At 42.1% G+C, this 23680-nt stretch overlaps 1 protein-coding gene across 2 annotated transcripts; it reads right to left on the bottom strand.

Moving 5' to 3' along the window:
• Positions 1-4138: 4138 nt before the first annotated feature.
• TMEM233 (transmembrane protein 233) lies at positions 4139-22709 on the bottom strand. 2 transcript variants are annotated; one of them, XM_030026405.2, is made up of 4 exons: positions 22053-22709; positions 21415-21787; positions 14012-14146; positions 4139-6009 (listed from the first exon to the last, which is right to left on the bottom strand). In XM_030026405.2, the coding sequence occupies exons 2-4, from the start codon at positions 21601-21603 to the stop codon at positions 5998-6000; spliced, it is 336 nt and encodes a 111-aa protein (XP_029882265.1). In that variant the 5' UTR covers positions 21604-21787; positions 22053-22709; the 3' UTR covers positions 4139-5997. The 2 variants fall into 2 exon arrangements, with proteins under 2 accessions (XP_029882265.1, XP_029882264.1); XM_030026404.2 differs by having other exon boundaries at positions 21415-22709.
• Between the last annotated feature and the right edge of the window lie 971 nt (positions 22710-23680).

The following is a 23680-nucleotide window of genomic DNA, read 5'->3' on the forward strand; positions in this document are numbered from 1 at the left end:
GTTATTTATTGTCACTAGCCACAAGCAAAGGCCAGCTCCTTTATCCCTTATTCACATCTACCTTCTTTAAGAAACACAAACTAGAACTGGCCTATTAAAACTTACACAGAGCATCTTATTCACAAATTAATTTTAGGGCATTTTGGTTCTTGGCTCACAAGATCATGAGAGTCAGCAGACTTTGTCAAAGTTCTAACAATCCTGACAGAGCACTTTCGGTGCCGTATAGGCTGAGGGGTCAAGTGAAGTGACGTCTTTACTACTGAGTCATTCTACCCCTGTGGAGATATCACTTACTGTCTTTCTTCATCAGCTGACTCATTTTTAAAGAAAGTAAGGACCAAACAGGATAGATCTGAGGTCAGGAGAGACCTGTGGTAGGGAAACGTATGTCTTTGATTAAATGGGGTGAATAATGGCCTTAAAAACATTTCAGGCACAAAAAGTCAAAGCTAAACTTTTGTGCTAGCCCTAAGGAATGGATGGCACTCACCAACCACTTGTGCTCTAGGCCAAAACCTCATTTTCACTGTTTGGATTATCTCCCAGAGTTGGTTAAAATCAAAAGGCAATTAAGCCCCCACTGAACACTGCTTGAGATATGTGTACACAAGGCTGCCATGGCTCACCTTTTACCACACAGCCTGCTCTGGTGTGCATCCCTTAATTTCAGTGGAGTTTCCCCTCCTTTTACCCCAGAGTATGTATTGGAAAAAAAAATGCAGTGGCCTAAAGTCTCAGACTGTACAGTTTAATGTCCTGATGAATCCACTGATAACCTGGCAAAGTTCTTTTTCCTTGACATGATGCAAGCTTATTTAGCCAAAGAGAAGTCATTGCAAGCAAAGTGGAAGCTGACTCAGCCCTGCAGCTAGATATGACAAAACCAGAAGAGCCAACCTCAGTCATGAGCTGATAGATCAAATTCAGACATGCGATAAATCACATTATAAAGGACACATGAACAAGTGCTTCTTGTAGCTTCCGTGCTGTGGAGAGAGAGTTAGGTGGTAGCAGCAGCAGAATTTACCCTAGAGTTCAAGACAGGATAAATTTAACTGCAGAAACCTTCTGGTTAAATTTCTTACTATAACTTTCCTTTCTACCTTGGGCTCCCAAGTTTGTTCCTCCATCTTTACATTGGCTGAGTGATCTGTTTCCAAACCCCCGCCTCCTTTTAGGTCACTTCTGAATTTAGCCCATTTTGCCAGGCTGCCAGGGAGTGATGCAGAGGAAGTTGGGCAGCCTCCTTAAAGGCTGACTCACATTTCAGGGACACATGCTATTGCTGTGCATGCAGAACATGCTGTTGCGCTTGGGAAGTGGAAAATTGTGAGAGCACATAAAAATCACTCATAGGCCATTGCAACCGTTCTCAACTCCTCTACTCCAACATAACACTGCACACCTTCAGAGACCTACTAATTAAAAATGAGGTTGGAGATGGGAGGATAGTAAGAGGAAACCAACATTCAAGTAGTGTTTCAGCCTGAAGGTACTGCCTGTGGAAGACCGAGGGCTTAAGTCTCAGAAGAGCTGCAGGTTAGGCAGCAGCCATGCAGACTACCCTGCACAGGCGATGTCTCTGACTTTGCCTGGAGGTATCTCCTCCAAAGTCAAGGTAGGTTCCACATCTATTCAACTTCCTCTTAGTTTACCCATTATCAGGAGTGAAGGTTTGGCGATATGGACTCTTCCCTCCACGAAACAACAGATTCTGTAAAGGCTTCGGAACAGCTGTCCGGTAACTAGGATGTGGCTTACCAGCTTGGCCCTGAATCAAGCCAGTGACTTTCTTTGTATTTAAATCTTACTTGCCTTGGGGAATCCAGTCCTTCAAATGCATTCTCTTGCACACGTGTGCACAAACAACGCACACAAAGTAAAAAGTAACTGGGAAGATGACCCAGTCTCTCCCTTACTGATGCAAATCAGTAACAAAATCCATCTTAACTGGTAGACAAAGTTAGGGTCCAGGTAAAGAAATGAGCCTAGAGAGAGATGCTTGCACACTGTTCCAGCAGGTGCATCTGGACTGATTCTTGAGAGTGATAGACACTGTGGTAGCAATCAGATACAACCTATCTCCACGCTGACAGGCAGAACACAGTTCACACTGTGAGCACATATCCAAAGATACAGGTACAAAAGCAACAGCTTCTGGAGCCTCAAGCCACACTGTTCATGGATCATGGTTGCAACCACATAAATTGAAGAGCCAGCGCTGATCTTCAAGTCACAAGCTGTAAACTCCTGGGTGTGCCTGCAGGGAGGCACCCTAAGAATTTAATTTCATATTGTCCCCTTGATTTTTTTTTTTTTTGCTGTGCAATCTGATGAAACATACACCGCATGTTGTTTAAGTGTCTGGCTGACCCCCTTCATACGGCAGCAAAGAAACTCCTCTTATATTTAGAAGCCCTCTTCTAGGGTTACATATCAAGATACATTCACACTGCTGTTTTGCAGAATGCAGCTGCCCTGTAAGAAGCGAAAGATGCTAACATGATCCAGGAGCTGAGGCCAGCAATTTCAAGTTTCCATCTGTCTCTGCCTGTAATACATGCAGGAAGGAAAAGAGAGCTGGACTTCAGGCATTAGTTGGTGCCTTCAGCATGCAGGAAGACTGCATCAAAAAAATGGAAGCCCGGAGCGGCTTTGTGGAAGGAAGAGTCTGTTCTCCTGCCCAGGACACAGATGTTGAGTTGAAATACGTTTTACCACTTTCCCCCCCGCTATTTCATGAAATAACATCATTCAGCACATTCGTGTGACAGCTCTTTTTTTTTTTTCACCAAAAAATGGTTAGGTGCAATGCAGAATAATAATGGGCCAAATCCAAATCTAGATGCATGATGATGTAGAAGAGGTAATTTCCAGAGCCTGTCATAGATAATGAAATTTGTTTATATGCCCCTCAAAATATAAAGCAGGCACTAATTCCTCAGTCAGACAACCGGATTCTGCCTTCCACACCCACTGTTGTCACCAGGGGTCTTGCTGATTTGGGCAGCAAAATGTCATTTAGCTTCCCTATGTTTGATACATCACTTTGTATGGGTCTGTCACACCTACAACAGAATGATTTGGTTGTACAAGGATCATATTGATTTCCAGCACAAGCTGTGTTTGACTGCATTTCTCAAACATGGTTGAAAATTTATGTAAACATAAATAAGTGAAGAGAACTGATACCAATACATTAGGAAAGCAAAAATAAGACTACCTATGACACAGAAGCACTAAAGGACATTAGGGGAATTGCTGCATTTTCCCCTCTCTGTCACATTAAGTGGTTTAATATAAAGCCTTTATTTTTATACCAATCAATACCACTGTAAGGTAGCAACATTTGTCTTCAGAAGCACTGAAGATACAATGGCTCAATTCTCAATTATATTAAGAGCAAGACTTCAAAGATATTTGTGAGCATCAAGATGCAAGTTAGATTTCCAGTATGGTTTTCAAAAGCATCTGAACAAGTCAGGTGTCTAGCTCCTATTGATCTAAATCCTTGTTAGGCACTTTCAAAAATACTTCAAGTTGCCTATCCCTACCCTCTAATGCCCAAATAACTTTGGAAATTTTTCTCCTCTCTCACACCACTAGCTGTGGTTTAGTTTACAGTACTGGAGTTTAATATTTTGCAGAAGGATGAAACTTTTTGTACGCACTTTGATTTTTAGTACACTGACATAGAAAACTATTACTACAGCAATGCAATGGTGTTTACTTTGATGCCAGCAATTCAAGGTGGTGGAAATCTGACCTCTGTTACCTGCTGAGTGACCTCCTTTTGTTACCTCATTTGACCACTTTCCCCTTGTGGTAGGAAAACCCCAGAGAGACCACCGAGGGACCGTTTTGAAAAGGCCTCAACACTCTTTCTGAATGCTATTTTGAAAATGAAGCAAAGGGCCTACCTTGCTGATATTTTGAGCATTAACTGATCCTAGCAACTTCTGAATGTACTGGCTACAGTACAGACTGGTTGTATAGTATCATGTAGGCCAGAAATCCTGTTTTTGTTTTGATTCAGTTTATTCTGAAACTGTCCAAGGGGTTAGAAAAAGGGTTATTACTCTTTAAAATAGAAGAGGCAACAAAACTTAGGAAAGACACTTCCCACATACCAGAATGGACATGAATTAAAAGTCATTTTATTCCACTTCTCAATGACAGTTCTATCATGTCTGATAATAAGGCAAGCTACTAAAAGTCCCACAAGACGTATCAGATCATTGAAATAGTATTCAAAAACCAAAGAGGAATTCACAGAACAGCCAGTTCTTGGGATCATCAAAATCAGTGGCAAAATTCCCACATGGACAAATTCGATCAGTGTAAATGCTGAAAAAATCAACTGATGTCACCAGTGTTCATGAAGTTTTATACTGGAGTAATTAAGGATAGGCGATGCATCACTGACTTCAATGAAAAACAGAATTTGGCAGAAAGAAAAGCAAAAAAGCACATTAGGAGTATAATATCAAGGCACAGAAAATACATGCTACTTTCAGGCATATGCTTTAACAGGTAAAGGTTTCTGGGAGATTATTACTTTTTTTAAATAGGTAGTTGTACTCCTGTCAGGCATAATTCTTTTCTCACTTGCACCTGCAAAACTCCCATGCATTTCTGGGTAGTCGGTCCAGATTTATGTTAGTGCAAGGAGAGCAAGTGTAAGTTGGCACAGCTTGCTTGAAGATGTAGTAGCAGTTAAAGCAAATGGAGCAACAACCGCTGAAGATGTAGCCATCTGTCTTAATGCTCGCCAGAGCTTACTCTTTTTAACATGGAATATTTGTGTGACAAAACAAATATATTCTTTCAAACACTTTTCAGCTAATAAAGCTGTCCCATGCTGAATTTTCATAAGGTATCAAGAAACTGCAGTAATTTAGAGGCCATCAATTCTGTAACCTAAGGCTGTTCACTGAGTAATATCTTAGGATCAGCAAGAGTCTGTGTAACTATGTAAGGGTACAAAAGTCTGTCCATCTCTTAACTGCATTGATGTATAGACTATTCATAGCAAGATGAGAGGATGAACTAAGCAAAAAAAGACATGAACAAAGCAGAACACAACGAAACTATGTGACTTGCTAGAGGAACAATAACAGAGGGATGAAGAAGAACATCTATTTAAAAAGAAGATCTTTTGTCAGATAAAAAAAATAGGAACTTTTTACATACATGAAGTTTAAAGAGGAAAATATGATCAGTGCAACTTTAATGCAGGACTGGAGCAAAGTCAAGGGAGTTCAACAATGAAAGACAACAAAACAAAAATAAATCATTAAGAAAAATATGGATGCTATGGAAGAAGAGTGTCTCTTAATAATCAAGTGATTGAAGTCGGTCCCAGGTGGTTAAAAATCCAAGGTAAAGACCTAAAAGCTGAGGATGACACAAGAAAGCAGCTGCTGAGTCAGAGTAGGCTCACGGCATTATAAAATCACACAGCAGGATAAAATCACAAACCCATGGTTACAATTGTGTTACGTTGAGACTATTTTAAAGTAATAAAAAAAAATATCCTTAATGGCCTGATCCAAAACCCACTGGAGGACTGGAGGCAACAGGAGTTCTACTAGCTTCAGTGGGCTGTGCATCGGTTCTTACATTGTGCACTATAAACAGTCTAGGTATGTTGGCTTTTTCTGGGTAGGGTCAACCAGGGAACATCATGGATCCAGCATACATTCCATGTAAATGAGAAAGAAAATGGAGTTGTTACGGCAAGATCTCATTATACAGTAGGGTAAAAGAGAAAATGCTGCTTTATACTGAATTTCTTATAAATAAGTAATTTTGAAAACCTGGTCACGCCATGCTGATTAACTAACTGGACTATCAGTTCATCCACCAGTAACATGCCTCTGCAGACTTGTAGGGTCAAATCTAACAGTCTGGAATGAAGGGTTTCCTTCTCTTCTTCTTCTTTTTCCCTCCCAAGATTTACATGATGATATCCTCCAAGTGCAGTCCTGGTCTTCAGATAGCATGCTGCAAGGACACAGAAATAGGTATTTTTAAGGAGGAAAAGACAGAGAGTTTGCCTTGTGAGTTTAAATTATTAATTCTACACATCTAATGGATACATTATGCCACATTAGTGGCACTTGTTCTCTTAACAAACATCCCTCTAGATTAGTGGTTCAATACAGTTTTGAATCAAAAAGCTAAGTTTCTAATGGCACTGGTCATCTGTCAATCTGAACTGAATTTTTAAACTGAGTTACCTGAATCAATGCAAGTTAGGATCTTTCATTGCCAGGAAATGGGCTCTTACTTGACAAAGTTTCATGAGGTCAACAGCATCTCTGCTTTCTTGAAGTGGTACATAAAACAGTCAAGCAAGAACAATACTTTCAGCAGTAGACAACTTGGTAAACACAACAGCAACACGACAGGTATTTTAAAAGGACTGCGTAACCTCTCTTGTGCATCTGCATTAGGAGAGGAAAGATCTGAGAAGTACCCTCAAATTCTTGTGTTGGGGGTAGATCTCAGACATTACCAATGGATGTATTGATCTCACTGGCTTATCCCTAGATGCTGGGCTCTCTGCTGGAGTCTGAGATATCTTCTCCATGAAGCAGCTACCTTTTAGCAGCTCCTTAAAGAGCAATCTAGGACATGAGGCACTAAACAGTAAATATATCCTGCAGACAGCATTAACTCCTTTGCTGATTATCTCTTGGATGCTACTCAGGACTCTAATGGGCAGAATCTATTGTGGGGACATTTCCTTCATGCACAGATGAAACAACTGGACCAGAATTTTTAATGTGGCTTGCTAAGGAAATGAGGCTGATGTAATCACATTGCCTCTGGGCATCTACATGTGTCTGCCCACTGCTCAGCCTCTGAGCTGACTGAACACATTTGATAGACAGGTAGAGGACTTTAAGCTCTTACATTTTTACAAATCCAATAAAAAGAGGTAGGGTATCAAGAAGATAATCAGTTAGCACCCTTACTGATAGAAAAGCCGCAGTATGAGCTCATTGGCTAGGAGGACACCAAGAATTAATGTGCGTAAAAGAGAATAGAAATGCCCTGAGTTCAGACTTTGTCCTCTATCAGTTACTGGCAGGTCAATCCCTGCGGTGAAAGGCAGGTAGTCTTCCTTGACTCTTTTTTTTTCTATGGTAAGGTACAGAGAACAGGATTGGCAATGTAAAGATCTGGAGGCTGGCTGTGTAATTCCTGTCATCTTACTGGCCCTCAGTTTATTCTGTCTCTGAAAGAGAGATAGTCCCTCAGTGAAATGGCTGCAAAGTCTTTTGAGAGCCTCAGGAAGGGGACAGCAGAGATATTAAAAATAATCTTGCATGCTTTTTCCCCCAAAGAATTATTTCTAAGTTAGTAAGAAAAATGTGTGTATACATCTGTCCCTGGTGCACAGTCTAAATGCTTACTCCTTTTCCTTCTACCAGTAATTACCAATGTTGCATTACTGCGCATATGTTTGATTTAAGACCCTACTGATTATGAAACAGGATAAGCTAGTACTTTCCACACAGCCTAGCTGTCTCTCTGTCTTCCTTTGAAGCCATGCTGACAGGTGGTATTTCAGTGACTTCCTTGGGGTGAAGTTCTAGATCAAGTGAGATTAAAGAAGGGGTCAGAAGTTCACACTCCTCTATGAAAGCATTAAAATATAATGGTTTGCACGAAATTCCAAAGTCACTGAACACAACTACCCTTCTCACATAAGTTATTACCAGAAGATAATTCTACCCTGCCTGTGGCCCTGGGGTTCAAGATAAACAAAGACAATGAACTTCTGATGTGAATTAAAAAAGTCTTGGACACTGGTCCATTGGCAGGAGTTTCTTGCATTCCTTTCCTTCTTTGTACTTAGTACTTTGGCTCCCCTTCTTCATACCAAAACTGTCGCTACCTCAGTCAGAGCTCTACAGAAAAGCTTGTGTTTTTACTTCGCTCTAACACTTCTTACTAGTTCTCCACATTTCTACTTGACTCACTCCTACTTGCCTAGACTGCAGAGAACCACTAGAGAGGTGCACAAAAGATGTGGGCTTCATATTATATGCTTTGTGGCTCAATTGGGAAGCAAAACTCACGTGAGCTCCACTTCTGCCCCGAGCAGTATTGTCAAGCATCACTCAGCCATTAGAGGTAGTCTTAAAGTATGTGCTGTAAGAAGCTGCATATCAGACTACTAACAGGCTATGCAGCAAACACAGCAATGGAATAAGAATGCATGATTCCCGTGGTAGCATGAAGTACAACATGACATGTTGAGATCCAGTTAAGAAAAGTGTTTGGGATACCTAGGGTCCCCTTTACTTAAGTAAGGAGGTTCCAGCCTAGGATTACATTTCCCGAAGGCCTGCCAGTAGGACTCAAATGAAATCCAAAGACACTAAATGTCTTGTGTTATGAAAAAGCAAAACAAAACAGAACTTGGAATCTGCTCCAAAAATTTGGAGACTGGTCTGAAAACACAGACTGTGAACTACTGGAGAGCCCTCATTCACTGACAAAAATATTAGCTTTTGCTGATCAAAATACTTAGGAAGAGACAGGAAGGCTGACTCCAAATTCATTCAAGTCAGTGGAAGGGCTACTAACAGGCTTCATGAAGGAACATAAGAAGAGTGGTACTGGCTCAGAGCAAACAGCCATCTTTGCGGCATCCCATCTCCGACAGTGACATGTTACAAATGCCTAAATGGACTGTATAAGAAAAGGCTACATGCAGGGTGATATTTCTCCCTGTATTGCCTTCCACCTCTGGCAATCTGCATCTTAGAAACTTTCTGAGCCCGAGATTATATCTGCATCTTTGCATTTAAGCTTTTTTTTGTAACTTCACTCGTTGCTGTTTCAAATAATTTGTATTTTTTTGTATCCACAGCAACCAGAAGGAATAAGTCCCACAGCTGCACTGTATGTCACATGGAAAAGTACGTCCTCCTTGTTTAAAGCAGCTTTCCTCTGATGCCCCTTCATCTCATTCATAACAGACAACAAATAATCATTCTTTATTTCACTGCCTTTAACTACTGATTCCTAAGTCATTCTTTCCCAAGCCAAAGAGATTGTGTCTATTTTGTCTGTCCATGTATAAAGGTTTTTTCATACCTTGGAACCCTTCTGTCTCCTTTTGTGTGTGTGTACACCACATCTTTCTTAAGACAAGGACATCAGAACTAGAGGCAGGATTCAGGATGTGGTTCACAGCTGAGTGTCGCCGGTCATTAGATATCTTGCCATTCGCTCTCTAACTGGACATATTACAGCAGATTAAGGCCGCATGCAGTCTATGGCACACAGCTCTGCACTGTTTCAGTCTGTAGTGATGTCTCCTTATGGAAGACAAATACATCCTTTTTCTCACTGCATTTCTTGGTGGACAACATGCCTATGGGCACATATGCAGGGCTAGACTCAGTGGTGACACAAATACCGGTTTAAGTTAAATCTGAGCAAGCAGTGGAAGTGTAATTCAGCATTCAGGACTGGCAAGGTAGGATTGCAGGAGAAACTGACAGGAGAGGGTAAAAGTTACTGAATGGAGTAAGAATAAATTTGGCCTAGTGTGGAATGAGGGACAGCCCTGATTCAGCACACTCCGCAGCTTAACACTCAGTGATTCCTCAGCGTAATGAAGAACACACCAGTTTACATTGATCAAGACAGACAAGTTTTACTGCTGGGCTGTTAACTCCAGTGATGCAAGTGACAGCTTCCCCTTGTCTACATTCAGGGTCATGACTGCAGAAGGTAGATGGTTCCCAACTGTTGGGTGGGCCCTGTTCCAGGCTATATATATATGTATCACTATATATCTTAATGTATGTTTGCTAAAGATAACATGCCAGCGTTAAAGACAAATGAGGCTCTCCAAGGCAGCAGTAGAAATCCCGACTTGGCTTAGCGCCGAGTAAATCTTCAAAATGAAAAGTCAAGGCTGTTTCTTCCATGCAGGCGTAGGTGTCGCCTGCTGTTATTCCTGTGCTACTGTTGCTCTGCAACTGAGTAAACCAAAGAAGGCATGCAAGGAAGCTTGGGGCTCAGAGGTAGGAAATTTTCTGAAAAGTGAAAGGGTCTTCCTCTTCGTGAGTCTACCAGTATTATTGGGGTATAGTTGGGGGTATTATTGGGGTTAAAATGTCACTGTTTGTTCAAAGGAGGAATTTCTTGCTCTTCCTCTCTCTGCAGCTTCTACCATTTCTATCCTCAACACCCCTGAATAGATGTTCTTCTCCTGACTGAGGCATGTGGAGTACCATGGCAGCCCTCCTCAGCTCTGCTCAAAGCACAGGACTTAACCCCTTTCCTAAGCAAGATGGAACGCATAGCACATTTGGGTACTGAAAAGCTGGAAGAGGAGATGTGGGAACAAATGGATAACTTTGGTTGGAATTTTTAATAGGGCATGTGGGTTTTGATACTCAGAAGCTACTGAAATTCAGCAAGTTAGGCACTGACCTCATTGAACTGGTCTTCTTGAAATACCAGTCATAGAGAGGAAATTCCTTTCCAGTGAATGCTGAAGGAATCTGCGTCCAGAGACGGAGAAGTATTTCAGTGCTCCATTCACAGTGGTTTCAATGAGAGATGCTCAAGAGTGGCAAAGAGGGGTTTTAGCAATTAAGTTGTGAGTTTGCACAGAAGGAGACTCAGAAACTCTGTCGAAGACAGCAAGGGACTGCTTGGGACTGTGCAACAGTGGTGGTGATAAGCCACAGGGCACCATCCAAAAACTGCTGGAGCAACTGCCTGGCATATCGGATGCCTTGACCCAGATAGAACTTCGGAAGGAAGATGTAGCTGTCCAGGTTGCAGCTGCGGGGGAGTGACTGCTGCCTGTCTTTAGGGCTGGGACATTGGTGGCCTCTCTGGTGGGAGCTGTACTCTGACTGAAGCACTGAGTCTCCAGAGAAAAGGGCTTCAGGAAGAGGTGGGCAGACTGCAGACCATCAGGGTGTACAAACAGGAGACCAACAGGGTATCCACAGAGACTGCAGAGGAGAGTGCCTGAGCTCCACAAAGCAAAGGATGAACAACTAAAGACTACAATTGAAGAGCTGAACGAAGACTTCCATGATGGGGAAGGCCTGAAGTTTGTGACTTCTGGCAGGAGAAGGAAGGTTCCTTCTTGGCCTGCAGATCCACCAGGATGTGTAGCCAGCCCCTTGGGGGAAGGTGAAGAGTTGTATTGAAGGAGACTTCAGAGCCAGCTGAGCCTGAACCATTTCTATGCCAAGAGGAAAAGTTGTGTAACAATTGATAGAGATTCCCTCCTGCCAACCTAACTTGGATGTCTCAGGTTTGTTGCTTTCCAGAAGCTCAGACTTGGGACGTGGAAGAACTCCTGAGGCTCATCCAGCCCTCAAACTCATTACACCTTGCATCTTTGACACCGTCAGCAGGACCATGGATAAATCAGAATGAGCTAGAGAAATTTATCAAAGTGTTTATGAATACTCAAGTAACACCCTCTGTGAGAAGCTCTAACAGTCATGGGAGAACAGATAAAGCACTAATGCAGATTAGAAACGGGATGGTAGGATGGTAAACAAGCTCTAGGGAGAGATACAGAAGAAGAATACAAAGGGGTACTCCCAATGTTGACTTGCAATGAGACTTGTTATCCTTTGAAGACCAAAAGAAGCCACAAAGAATGTCAGCAGGAGCAACTGGGTAATATGGTAGCTGATGAATTTCATGTCGATAAAACATACAGTAACAAATCCTGGAAGGGTCAAGCTTTTCATATATATTGCTTTAGTCTAAATTAACTTTCAGGAAAAATGCATGCGTAGGTCATGGAAGCATCAAATCTGTGCCTAATGGTAATCAGATAAATCAGCTACAGGGCTGACTGTCATTCTATTAAGGCTATTTTGTACTATCTTATTAATACTGAAGCATATATATTAAAGTTAGCATAGAAGTAATTTACAATCACTTCACATTAGCAGAGTGCAAAATGGCTGTTAGTAAATAATCATGATCAAGGTACAAATGGATTTGAGATAACTGCATGGAACATGCAATGCCATCCACACCAGTGGCATGTCAAACTCAAAGACAATTTAGTATAAAATATGAATGTCCAAGAGTAAGGCAACAAAGGGGGCTCAGGTAAGCATGGAGGGTGGAAAGGCCAGTTTGGTGCTCCTGTTCACTCGTTTTCACATCAGAGGAATAAAGAAGATTGTTGCTCCCATCAAACACTTTCTTAGAAGCAACGGCTCTTTGGAGGGTGACAAGTGAGAGGGAGAAGGGGAGTAGTAAAAAGACTGGAAAGCCAGAGGGCTGGGTGAATCCAGTAGACCTTGAGTCCTCACAAAAATCAAGGTACCATTTGGCCAAGAAACCTCTATGGAAGCTATTCACTGAATACAGAAATTAATATCCCAGCAGTGTGCTGAGGGTTCCCAGTCACCTGGCAATGCTTCCATCTAACACAGAGATTTTTCTCTTAAAAAAAAACCAAAAGCAAAACCAATTTTAAAAAATCCTCAAAAGACAAAACTTAAGGAAAAAACCCACAAAGTCGTATTATACTCATTTACTGCTGCTTACTTCTTTGAGAGTAGGAAAGAGAGAGGTGCTTACAAATACTAGCTAGATGTAAAGTGCTAACTACTACTAGTATCTAGCAGTGGGCACAAAGAAGCATTCACACTCCACACACAGGGTCCTACTGTAGTGTGAAATGTTGACTACAACTAAATGTAGGTAGTGTGCTCTGGTTAACATGAATGCTTCAGATCAGTGTTGTCTGCCCTTCTCTCCTCCTACTTAAAAAAAAATTATTGAGCTGCTATCCTTGCCTGAGAAATGATGAGTAAGGTAGTAGAAGCGAACAGAAGTATTTACTGCTGCTGTCAATTACAAAACTTGGCACACCCTGCCTGAAGGGACTTGGGTTTAAATCTGTGAGGGCTGAACAAACTGAACACAAGCTGACCCAAAGAGAGATTCATGCTTGCAAAATGCCTGGGAAATTAATGAATATACAATAAGCTTCTGATTCTGCAGCACCATCCACTAATATCCTACAGAAATGGACCCCATCTCCACGAACTTCCCTGCAGTTCAATATGGCATACTTCAAGATTTTGTCTGAAAATGTTGTACATGTTAAACCAGCTACTCCATTCCACTCCCTGGAGATGTCTGCATTTCAGTGGTGGATGAGGTGATCTCTGTTTATAGTTTATACATAAGTTTGTACAGTGCACTGAAAGGCTCTGCAACCAAAACAGCCAGTAAGAAATTGATTTAAATTGGTTATTTTAATGGGAAGTGCACATTACTATGGAGAAAAGAACATATTGTTGCACAACCTTAAGAAAGGATATCAATACATTAATTACTTTTGTCCTCTTTTCCAAATAAGATTATAATCCGTCTGGGTAACCACTGTGTATATAGAGATTCATTTGTCAAGCTTCTTTACTATTGTTCCAGGTGTACAAAGGCAGGTCAATTACACAGCACTGAGAGTGAACGACCTTATCCCACAGCAAGCCAAGTCAAAATTACATTTGTGGTCACTTTTGATATAGTTATGGTCACCTTAATATCAAATAGTAAAATAGTAATTGACTGTTGTCTTCTCCTTGCAAAGTTAAAAGATATGTTGGACAGATTATGAGACTGAAAATTAGCACCTCGGGACTCTATTACCTGAAATCTAAGGATCTAGAGATCTACTTGGTCTTGCAGATGGTGAAACTGAGGAGCAGAAAAAACAAAAAGCAACTGGCCTAAACTTGAAAAACCTAAGGGAGCTGCAAGAGTTTCTAGAAAATCCAATGCTGCTAAGACACAGTTGTTTGCATTTAACCACAGATAACAGAATTTTCTAAATTGCAAAGTAAGTAAAAATTGCTCTTTTGGAAAACATGTGTGCATGCCTACATTTTAACATTAGTACATAGTTCTGACAATCTTTCTTATTTTGAAGCCCATGCACAGAGAATTTTTGCATTGGAACTAGTAGCATTTTGCTTACCGTTGTGAAATGAACTACACAATAGATTCCAATGATGACAAGGCCAATGATAATTGATGCAACAGCAACCCAGAGTGCATTGCGACCCAGTCTTTTTGACCCTTCTATATCTCCTTGATTATAACTGTTTAAAGCCTGTAGAAGAGAAACAGAGAGTTTGTGACTTTTTTTTAAACAGAAATCTGTAAACAAACCCATGTGACTGCTTTGAAGTAACATTAAGTCCTGTGCACATTGGTCCTGTAGAAAGGACTTCAGAAAATGCTGATTTGCTTTGTAAAATAAACATCCACTGCCAACAGTCCAAGGTAAGCAGGGAGTCCAGTTTTCTGTTCTGCTCATTTTCAGTACATTTCATTGCAACTACAGCTCTTTTATTTTCAGTGGTGAGGCTATATTCATAAGATAAGTTTTCTTGTACACACCAGCATAAAAGCTGTCAAATCAGCTCTAAGCCACCCACTTGCATAAATCAGTGGCTTTTATCTCTGGCAATATTTTTGTAGTATATATGAACTGTTAGTTGGCTGCTTCATTAGCAGTGAAATAAACTCTTATGCTTTATAGGACCATAAGAATGAAAAGGAGCATAAATAGGCTGCATTTTTACAGAAAGCCTCAGGAAAATTTCTTAAAAAAAAGCTTACTAATTTCCTATTTTTCCAATGTTTTACTTTTCAAAACAAAAATTTGAAGAATTAATAGGTAGTTTGCTGGTGGTGAAAAAAACCCACAAAACAAAGAAGTATAGATCATCTGAACAAAACATCTGAGTGCCATCTTCATGGGCTAGAAATTCTGTCCCTTTGCATTTTTGGAACACACTGATAATTATTATCATATACATCCCGAGGTATGCATCAGACATATGGATATTATCTCAACAGACTTGAGTTTATCTCTATCCACCCATGACTTAGCAGATGATTTACATTCATTACGTGCAGAGACAGCAAGGTGTGAAAGGACCACTCTGATCTTCTAGTCTTTTGTGAGACAGACTATAGGTTTTTCTGAATTAATTTTTGTTTTAGCCAGACCATATTTTTAAAAGAAAAGAATCAGTGAAGGACACTGAAGTATTCTAGTACTAACATAGTTTGTCATAACTTCTTCCTAAGAATAAGATGCTATCAAAGAATATTAAAATTATTTCTAAGAAATATTTTGTAAGATCAGGAGAGTTTGAGTTCATAAATCATGACATGAAGCCCAGATTTCTTTATCAGATTGTACTATTGAACTATCTCAGCATACTTGCTCAGGCAATCAGGTTAGTCATAACCTGTTCTTTAGTATCTCCTAAGTATTCCAGGAAGTATCCTAGAAATGGGAGGTGTGGGGGGAGAAATATGGGGACCTGAATCAAATGAACTGTTCTGTGGACCAAGCAATTCACGTTGCCTTTAGAAAACCACTGCACGAGGTATCACCAAGTGCTATTATGAAAGTGCTTTAGTTATGAACCACTTTTTGTAGCAAAGACAGAACAACAGCTAATTCAACAGAGTGAAGATCTGAGACTGTGGAGAGTAGGAAAGGAATGAACTTCAGAGGATACCAAGCATTGTTGTAGAGCCTTTTTTCCCAAGCAGAAAAATAATTAGGGACATTATCTGTGTGCGTTCTGTCGATTAGTGAGCACACAGAAGTTAATGGACTAGATGGATCCTTGGTGTTAGCACTGCAGTAAGATCGCTCGTGCCAAGACAGTCCCAAAGCAATGAAGCCTATGTTTCTAGAATTGCATCTCAAGGATAAGTGCAGATACTTATTCTCTGGTGTCTAAGAAAGGCTGAGCTGCTGATGCACCCTTGCCCTTAAAGAGAGCACTGATACATTTCTTCTCTACCTGGAAGCCTGCATGCCTAAACATTTCTCTATTTTATTTCCCTAAAGAATATCACTAATATTTCTGCTCTGCTGTCAAATTTCATTGAGGTTGGCTAGTGGACTTAAAGGCTATAGCGGTGAAAGAGGGAAGAGATGGAAATAAGAGATGGACACAAACACATAGTCAAATAGGATGACTGCCCAAGCCTTGTTTCCTTAGGGTATCAGGCTAGCCACACCTGACCATTCAGGCAGAAAACCAGCAGCTGTGCTGAGACACAGTCACCTCTGATTCTCCACCAGTGTGGCTTCCTGTTACAAAAGGTGGCTGGTACAGTTCCTCTTACCTAACTTACTCCCCTGTTTTCAGCAGTCCCGTCTACAGGAGAAGAGCCTTCTTAGGTTTTCTCAAAATACATTCAGGAAGGTCAATAAAAGGAGTATCAGGAGAAACATGGCTTGGCTCGGTCTTGACCAGGCTGACTTCTCCTCCTGCCTCTGTCAGCAACTATGAATGTGACTGTGGCTATAGGGAGAAACATGGAGAAGCATCACTGACATCCTAGCCCTGACTTTGATCTCCCCACCCATCAAAGGGCTCACTTTCCATGACATCTAGAGAGTGGTCCTGCAAACACTATAAACTCAGTTCCCCATACATGTGGTCTAAAGACTGAGACAGAGTTGTAAGCAAGACACGGCAGCACCAGCTTGTAGTTATGCGCAATTTTACTAATGTATTTAGGAAGTCCAGAGAATGTCCATGTGATTTCTGCAGGTAGCGCATAAATAATTCACCCTGTGCACTTTAATAAATAATGTCATTTTAATACAAATCCACAGTGAAGAGGAGGAAAACAGCATTAATGATAAAGAAGAGGATTTGGGAGAGACAGGAAGGAGACAAAAGTTTCTTTATTAAGAGGTTTAAATTAAATGGCATAACTTAGACAGCATTCAAGAAAAAAATAAGAGGTTTGAGGGAATGGTTGGGGTCTGATGCAAAGCTCTTCGAAATTAATTTACTTCCGTCTGCTTCAAAGGGCCCTTGGATCAAGCTTCCAGTTTTCAACGTTAGGTATAGACAACATAAACAGATGTAACATTTAAGGCTTTAACAGTTAATTTCCAAGGGCTAGGCAATATATACAGAATACAGCATCTATGTGTGACATTTGGTCTGTCCAACTTTTAAAATAAATTTCAGCCATTTTCAACCTAATACCATATGATTTCTCATGTTTCTGCTACCTTGCTCACTATGATGTCATAAACTAAATTAAAGCCACAGTTCTGCAGCTGCTTATTTACTTGAGCAATCTCAGTGACTTGACCAGGTTCACACACATCTATTTATAAAAGATATTCTCAACAATGAAGCAACTTAACCTCATACGAACAGAAATTTGCTGAATTAGCCACAAACTGTTAATCCCTTTTAACGTGCATTTTCTGTTCCACATTTCCAGAGCACCGTTTATGGCAAAAGGAGAAAGAACACTGAGTTACTTCAGAAATCCTCCTCTAGAGCTCTTACAAATCTGGGCAGACCAAACTGAGGTTCTCCGATAAAGATTTTCCACGCTTTCCATGAGCCAGGCTGTAACAAACCTTATTTGGCTGTGCCTGGAAGTGAGACGCTCTCTCTAGTTCAGATGAAAGGAAGAATGAGACATGCTGGCTCAGTATGACTCGTCACTGTGAACAACTTACAGGGAAGGAGAAAGAAGAGAGGGGACTTGGGAGCAATTCAGAACCAGGCTTGAGCTCTGCTTTTCGGCAGATGAAACAGGCAGGTGATGAGCAGGACACAATGAAAAGGGAGTTTGCTCTGCAGGCTGTATAGCAGCATGCAAACAAACGCTGGACTTCTGTGTCTCTGGGGACAGGCTGCAAGTGTTGTTGCAGAGGAAAAGCTTACCAGTTTGCAAAGACGGGGCCATGCAAAAATGCTTAAGAATGGTTGCTGAGCCTTGTTGTTAAGTATTCCTGGAATAGGTAAAGGCTGTCCCATATGATGTTAGATATCCAGGTACCTACAAGCTACTTAAAAAAAGCTGTATAAACAATAAACTTTCCAAATAAACTTTCTAACTAAAGAGAAGTAGAGCTGTACAGGAACACTGGTCACTATGCTAGTCACTGACCTGACCAAAGCCAATATGCTGTACATGGCTCATTAGGATCCCAATCAGAAGAGGTGACCTCCTCAGAAAGCAAGTTCCATCCTTTGCTGCCCCATGACTTCTACCACCCTCTTGCTCATTGTTTCTGCTTAGGGAAACTAACATACAGACAAGGCATGTGAATCCAAGGGTAACAAATGCAGTCAAAGAACTTGTTACTATCAGAGGCAGATGAGCCAAGATTGTCACAGCTTGACCACATATGTTGTTTGAAACATGCAAATGATTAAACAGAAATGTGTCAACATAAAGAGGGAGTTAGGAGCAAACAAGCAGGGAGAAATAGCTTTTAAGAGACTGAAGTTGTTACAAATCTAAGGCCCTATAGAATTAGATGACTAGTCTGATATACAGATCTCTGAAAGACAACTTAAGGTGCTGTACTGAGAAAGGCCAACAAAGTTTGTTTGACTATCGGACCTCAGAGCTGATATTAGAAATATCTGATTCATTTTTCAGACTTGTCCCACAGCTTCTCTCTAGCTCTGATTCCATGAGTCAGATACAGCCAGTCCACCCAGGCCAGTTCTCAGATACAACTGACAGTTCACTGCCAGCTAAGTGCTCTTTGGGTTCACAATAGGGGGAAGAGACACCACTGCAGATAAGGAGCCAAAGAGCTCAGTGACACACTGCCTAGCCACAGCCTTGCACCAGAGAAGACTCTTCTATCACATGAGCGTCCTGACTTGGTACCTGCACCCCACACTCCTACCCTGATGCCTGTGGTCTCACGTATGTGAGAAAGAATAGGGAGAATCTGAGCGAGGCACCTCTGCAGTTGACTGAGCCAACTAATCGTACAGCAACACGATATAGCTGCTGGAAGCAACAGGAAGCAGGAGAACTCACAGCATCTGGCTGGAACTGCAGAAGAGTACTGAGAACAGTAATCCTACAGCCAGGAGTCCTGGCCAGGACCCTAGGGAAAACAGATCTCCATTACTGCCAAGCAACCCTCACACCTGCAAGTGACCAGCAACTGGTTTGATGGAGCTGCTCTTGTAATGCCAATATATCAACACACTGATGCCACTAAGTGTCCATTGTCCCAGCTATCCTCTTACTCCTGTCACAAGAAATAGATTTCTTTCACAAAGGTGCTAAGAAACAAGAAAAGGTTATTATCACAATAGGGAGATCTCGGGAGAGCTTGATTCTAAAAATATAGTCAAGGAGGTAGGATCTGAAATGGTAAGGTTTGTGCCCCTAAAGGTGGTAAAGAAGTGAGGAAACCAGTGCTGGAGTTGTAAATGGGTCAGCAGAAGAGACAGAAGGGACTGAAAACAAATCTGTCATTTAATTCGGGGGTGTGTTAGAGCCCAGAATCTACTTTTAGAGTGGAAACATTGTCTGAATTGAGAGCACTTAAGGAGGACGTGACAGGCAAACAGGGGACTGAACCATGCCCCTCTAGAAGCCAACAGGACTTTTCCTTCCAGGCCCATTCTAGGCAGTGGAAATTTATACAGAACTCTACTTTTATGGGTCTGTACCTCTTCTGACACGAGACCTCAGGCAAGCTCTGGTGACTATAAAGGTATCTTCTGTAAGAAAAGAAAATAACCCACTTGTGTATCTCAGTGTTAACCCTTAGCAACTCTAGGAAACAAAGAAAGAGAGGGAGGATGTAGATCCCAGCAGAAGTGGGAATAAAACCAGCATAGGTTAAAATGCAGAACCTGGAGTTGAGGTTAATAGAGCAGTTACAGGTTGCAGCTCTAAAAGGCAAGGGAATTGGGCTGTGGAAAAGAAGTTGGACATGTTATTTTCATGGAAAAGGAGAGGTTTTAGGTAAGAATGATGTTGAAACAGAAGGGATTCACATACAGTAGAGGTTATTGGTTTGGTTTTTGTTTCCCCCCCTTTAAGAGAATGGGCAGCTGAGACCTGCACAGACTGTTTCGCATTCAGGAAGTGCTCTTCCCACCCTGTTTCTACATATCCCCTGATGACAGTTACTTAAGCCTGACTCCAAAAGCCTACATGAACTTCAACTAGGGCGTGGGTGGAGATTTCTCCATATGGGGTGCAAAAATCTTTAGAGGCCAAATTCTGTCCTTGACAGTTAACTTCTGTGCAGCCCCAGCGCTTTGGTGAAAGTACTGTCACAATGAACAGATGCTCACAGCCCCAGATCATCAGCTCTCATTACTTTATATAGCACCCTAAGTGTCCACAGACAGAAAGGATGCTGGGTACCAGCAGAACCAAATCTTCTCAAATCAAGGAAAAAAGCACATTGTACAGTTAAGTTAACAACAAAATAAACACAGAAAAAAATAAAATGACAGCTAATACTCATCTGGACAAAAAAGGTTGTGAAGATGGCTTTGGAATAGCTCCTTTAAGTAATTTTCAAGCTTAAGCAATGCGATTTCTGATCAGTCTTAACAGTTTTAAAAGAGCCTGCTTTAGTATATTTTAGATATAGCTAATTATTCTTATACTTAATTGCAAAAAGAAACAACTATATTTTTACTTACCTTTTCAGCCTGGCTGTCAGAGAAAAGGATGAAAATACACAGTATGTTTTAAACCCTTTTCAGCTCCTAAACAACAGAAGTACATTGCAGTATTACTGATTACACTGATCATATATACTATTAGAAAAGTCTGGATCTGACTCTGCAACTTTTAACTCAGAGAAGAAGATTCTGTTCTAATCATCCTTTTGAAGTTAATGGGATTACTAGATTATTAAGGACTATGCAAATCAATTATGGGTTACAGGAGAAAGGCTGTTCTCTCAGTGTACTCGATACTCAATTTTATAGGAGTTTTTGCCAACAACCTACAATCGTTATTGTTGCATGTATTATTCTAGCAAATAGTATCAGGCTAAAGAACCTGTTTACTGGGAAAACAGCACTTCTATCATACTCGATTAGCTGAAGCAGAAACCACATCCGTTTCTTTGCAAATCTGTTTTATGTTCCCAAACTGCCACTTTCACAAATAGATACTACGCCCAATTCAGTGTGCAAATCAGTTGATTTAACAAATCCCATTGACCGGGATAAACCTCCCTCCCTTATTTAGCCTGATACTGAAAACTTGATTTGAACTGCCTCTCACTCCACGTTTTATATCTGCTGCCGGGATAGCTAAGCAGACACCCTAACTGAGCCTGCTGATGCTCTCAGGCTCACTGCCTCACCTAACTTTGTCCACGCGCGTCAGGGACAAGTGGTTGAAAAGGCGCCTGGATGCCCGCTACCCTGACGGGTCCTCTGACCCCGCTTTGCTCCTGCAGGTCCCAGGAGCGACCGGCCGGGAGCACGGCGGCTGGGGCTGGGCCGGCGCCGAGAGCCGGAGGTCGCCCCGCTGAGCACCCGAGCCCAAGCGGAAGGTCGCTTGGGCACCCGGCGGGGTGCTACTCACCATGACGGCGAAGACGAAGGCGACAATGTTGACGGGATAGGCGGGACAGAAGCAGGCGAGGATGCTGAGGAGCAGGTAGTTCTTGGGCCGCGGCTGCGGCGGCTCGTCGGGCAGCTCATCCTCGATGTCGGTCTCGGGGCTGTTCTCCAGAGCCCTCTTGATGTCGGCACCGGCGGGGAGCGCGGACATGGGGCTGCGGTGCGGCGGGCGGGCGGCTCGAAAAGCCCAGCGCCGCGCACCGGGCAGGCGTGACCCTGCCGCGGCGCCGAGCCAAGGGAGCCGCCCGGCGCGGCGCCTCCCCGGGACGGGCACCCGGCAGTGCTGCGGGGCGGGGGGGTGCGTGTGTGGCAAGGGGGCTGCCCTTCCGCTAAATCTGTCGAGCCGGGAGTAAATTCACGGGAGGAATCGGAAAAAAAAGAAAACCAAACAATGCCGTCGAAGGTTTCCAGCGCCGTGTCCCGGCTGCGGCTGGCCGGAGACGGGCGGGGGTTCCGCGGGCTATCCCTGTCCTGCCCCTAGGAGCCTCCCCCGCCGCCGGCACGGCGGGGTCCGGAGCCACATGGCCTTCGGCTGTTCCGGTCGTTCCCGAAACTTTTTAACTGTTTGCAGTTAAACGACTTTAACCGACTTTGCCTTACCTCCGGGAAGAACTTCGCCGTCTAGTTTCTAGCGTCAGTGAGCTCCCTCAGCAAGTGGCGTAAAGGCTGCAAAGGCGTTTCCTTTGATCTGGGCTGAATTTGTCATCCATCTCCTAACCCCGGTGACTTGCTAAACTTCACAAAAACATGAAAGATTGGCAGAAAATAACCATCTTAAAGCATTTTGGTGGCTCAGGCCCAGGGTATTTTGGCCAATTGATTGGCAAGTGATTCAGTCCTTACTGAACATAACATCTCTAAGGTGAAATCCACTTTGGGGGATGCGGGAGGGGGAACAAGGAAATGAATCTTTATTATTTCCAAAACCTACTGTATGGAAGAAAAACCACAAAACACCACCAAACCACAAAACAAGTAAATAAAGATCTGCTTCCATCATAGTTTTAAGTTGGTGAGGAAAGTATGACAGCCTGCACCCAGAAAGGCACAGGGTCTGTTTCTGCCATGTGATATAAGACAGAAGATCTTTATAAGTGCATAGAGCTTCAGCAAAATGGAGAGACTTCTGATAAGATGAAGGTTGGAGCTGAGATTTTGCTCTGTCTGGCTCCCCCTGAGAGCATTTAATTAATTAAAGTTACAGAAAACAGTAAGGTGCATTTGGAGCTTTATGAATGAGCTACTTTTGTCACTGGGAGTGTTGCAATTGACTTGAATGGAGCCACAGTTTCCTATTTCTGGGTATCATCCTACAAGATAAAATGGAGTCAACACAGTAAAGACATAAGAAATACAAGTGCAGTATTTTCACTTTCATAGACATTAATCATATCTCAGCTGCATGCCTGGAATATAGTGCAGAATGAGAATCTGCTGATCTATCAAAACATCAAAAGAAAAGATTCTGTATCTTTAGGAAAGAGTAAGAAATACCAAAGTTACATCTGCTTGCCAAAGTACCCATTAGTGTTCAGGCACAAGCTCTTTGTAGCTGTAAAATCTCTGATATGTTTGTTCTCAGGGTACTTTAAACACAGTCACCACACAAGCTCAGAAAATGCAGTTTGCATCACACCACACAAGTACTTTTAGAATAGATATCAGTAGGGATGGAGGCCATGGATGTACCCTGTGCAAGGGATCAACATCTCCCAGGGCCACTCAAGCCTTTAATTCATGAGAACACTTTCAGGGAAACATTGTAATGGCTTAATGAGTTTGAGTTTGTCTGCTTATAGTTGAAACACTAACAGGCAAATAAGAACCTATTATCAGGCATGTGAATGAGAACATCCAGCTCACATGGGGCAGTCTGAGCCATTAATGTTGAACATAAACAAGCACAACAAAAAGCTGCTAGCACATCAACTCTACAGAGAAGGAAAACGTGCAGAGATTAGCCAGGGAGACTTGAAATTGCAGTATGAGGATAGGATGTAGATTCTTACTGTCTAACATCAGACACTGAGTTTAAGTGCCTTTATGGGGGGCCTCCAAGAGGGTGATTCAGATGCTGGTGGAGTTATCAGTCACATCAGGCCAACAACCTGCACTAAGTGTTTCACTGAGGATCATGAACCGTAGGAGGAATCTGGACTCTGTTAAATCAGACCATGTTAATCCCTTCCCAGGTCTCTCAAAGACACAGACCTAATAGTAGAACCTGG

The sequence above is a fragment of the Aquila chrysaetos genome, chromosome 9, assembly GCF_900496995.4.
Source record: "Aquila chrysaetos chrysaetos chromosome 9, bAquChr1.4, whole genome shotgun sequence".
Taxonomy (NCBI): Eukaryota; Metazoa; Chordata; class Aves; order Accipitriformes; family Accipitridae; genus Aquila; species Aquila chrysaetos.

Bases quoted from the DNA above. Each gene is read 5' to 3' on its own strand.
- TMEM233 (XM_030026405.2), bottom strand. From the start codon at position 21,603: ATGTCCGCGCTCCCCGCCGGTGCCGACATCAAGAGGGCTCTGGAGAAC. The intron at 14,147-21,414 runs GTGAGTAGCACC...TCTCTTCTACAG, and splicing joins CCTTCGTCTTCGCCGTCATG to GCTTTAAACAGTTATAATCA.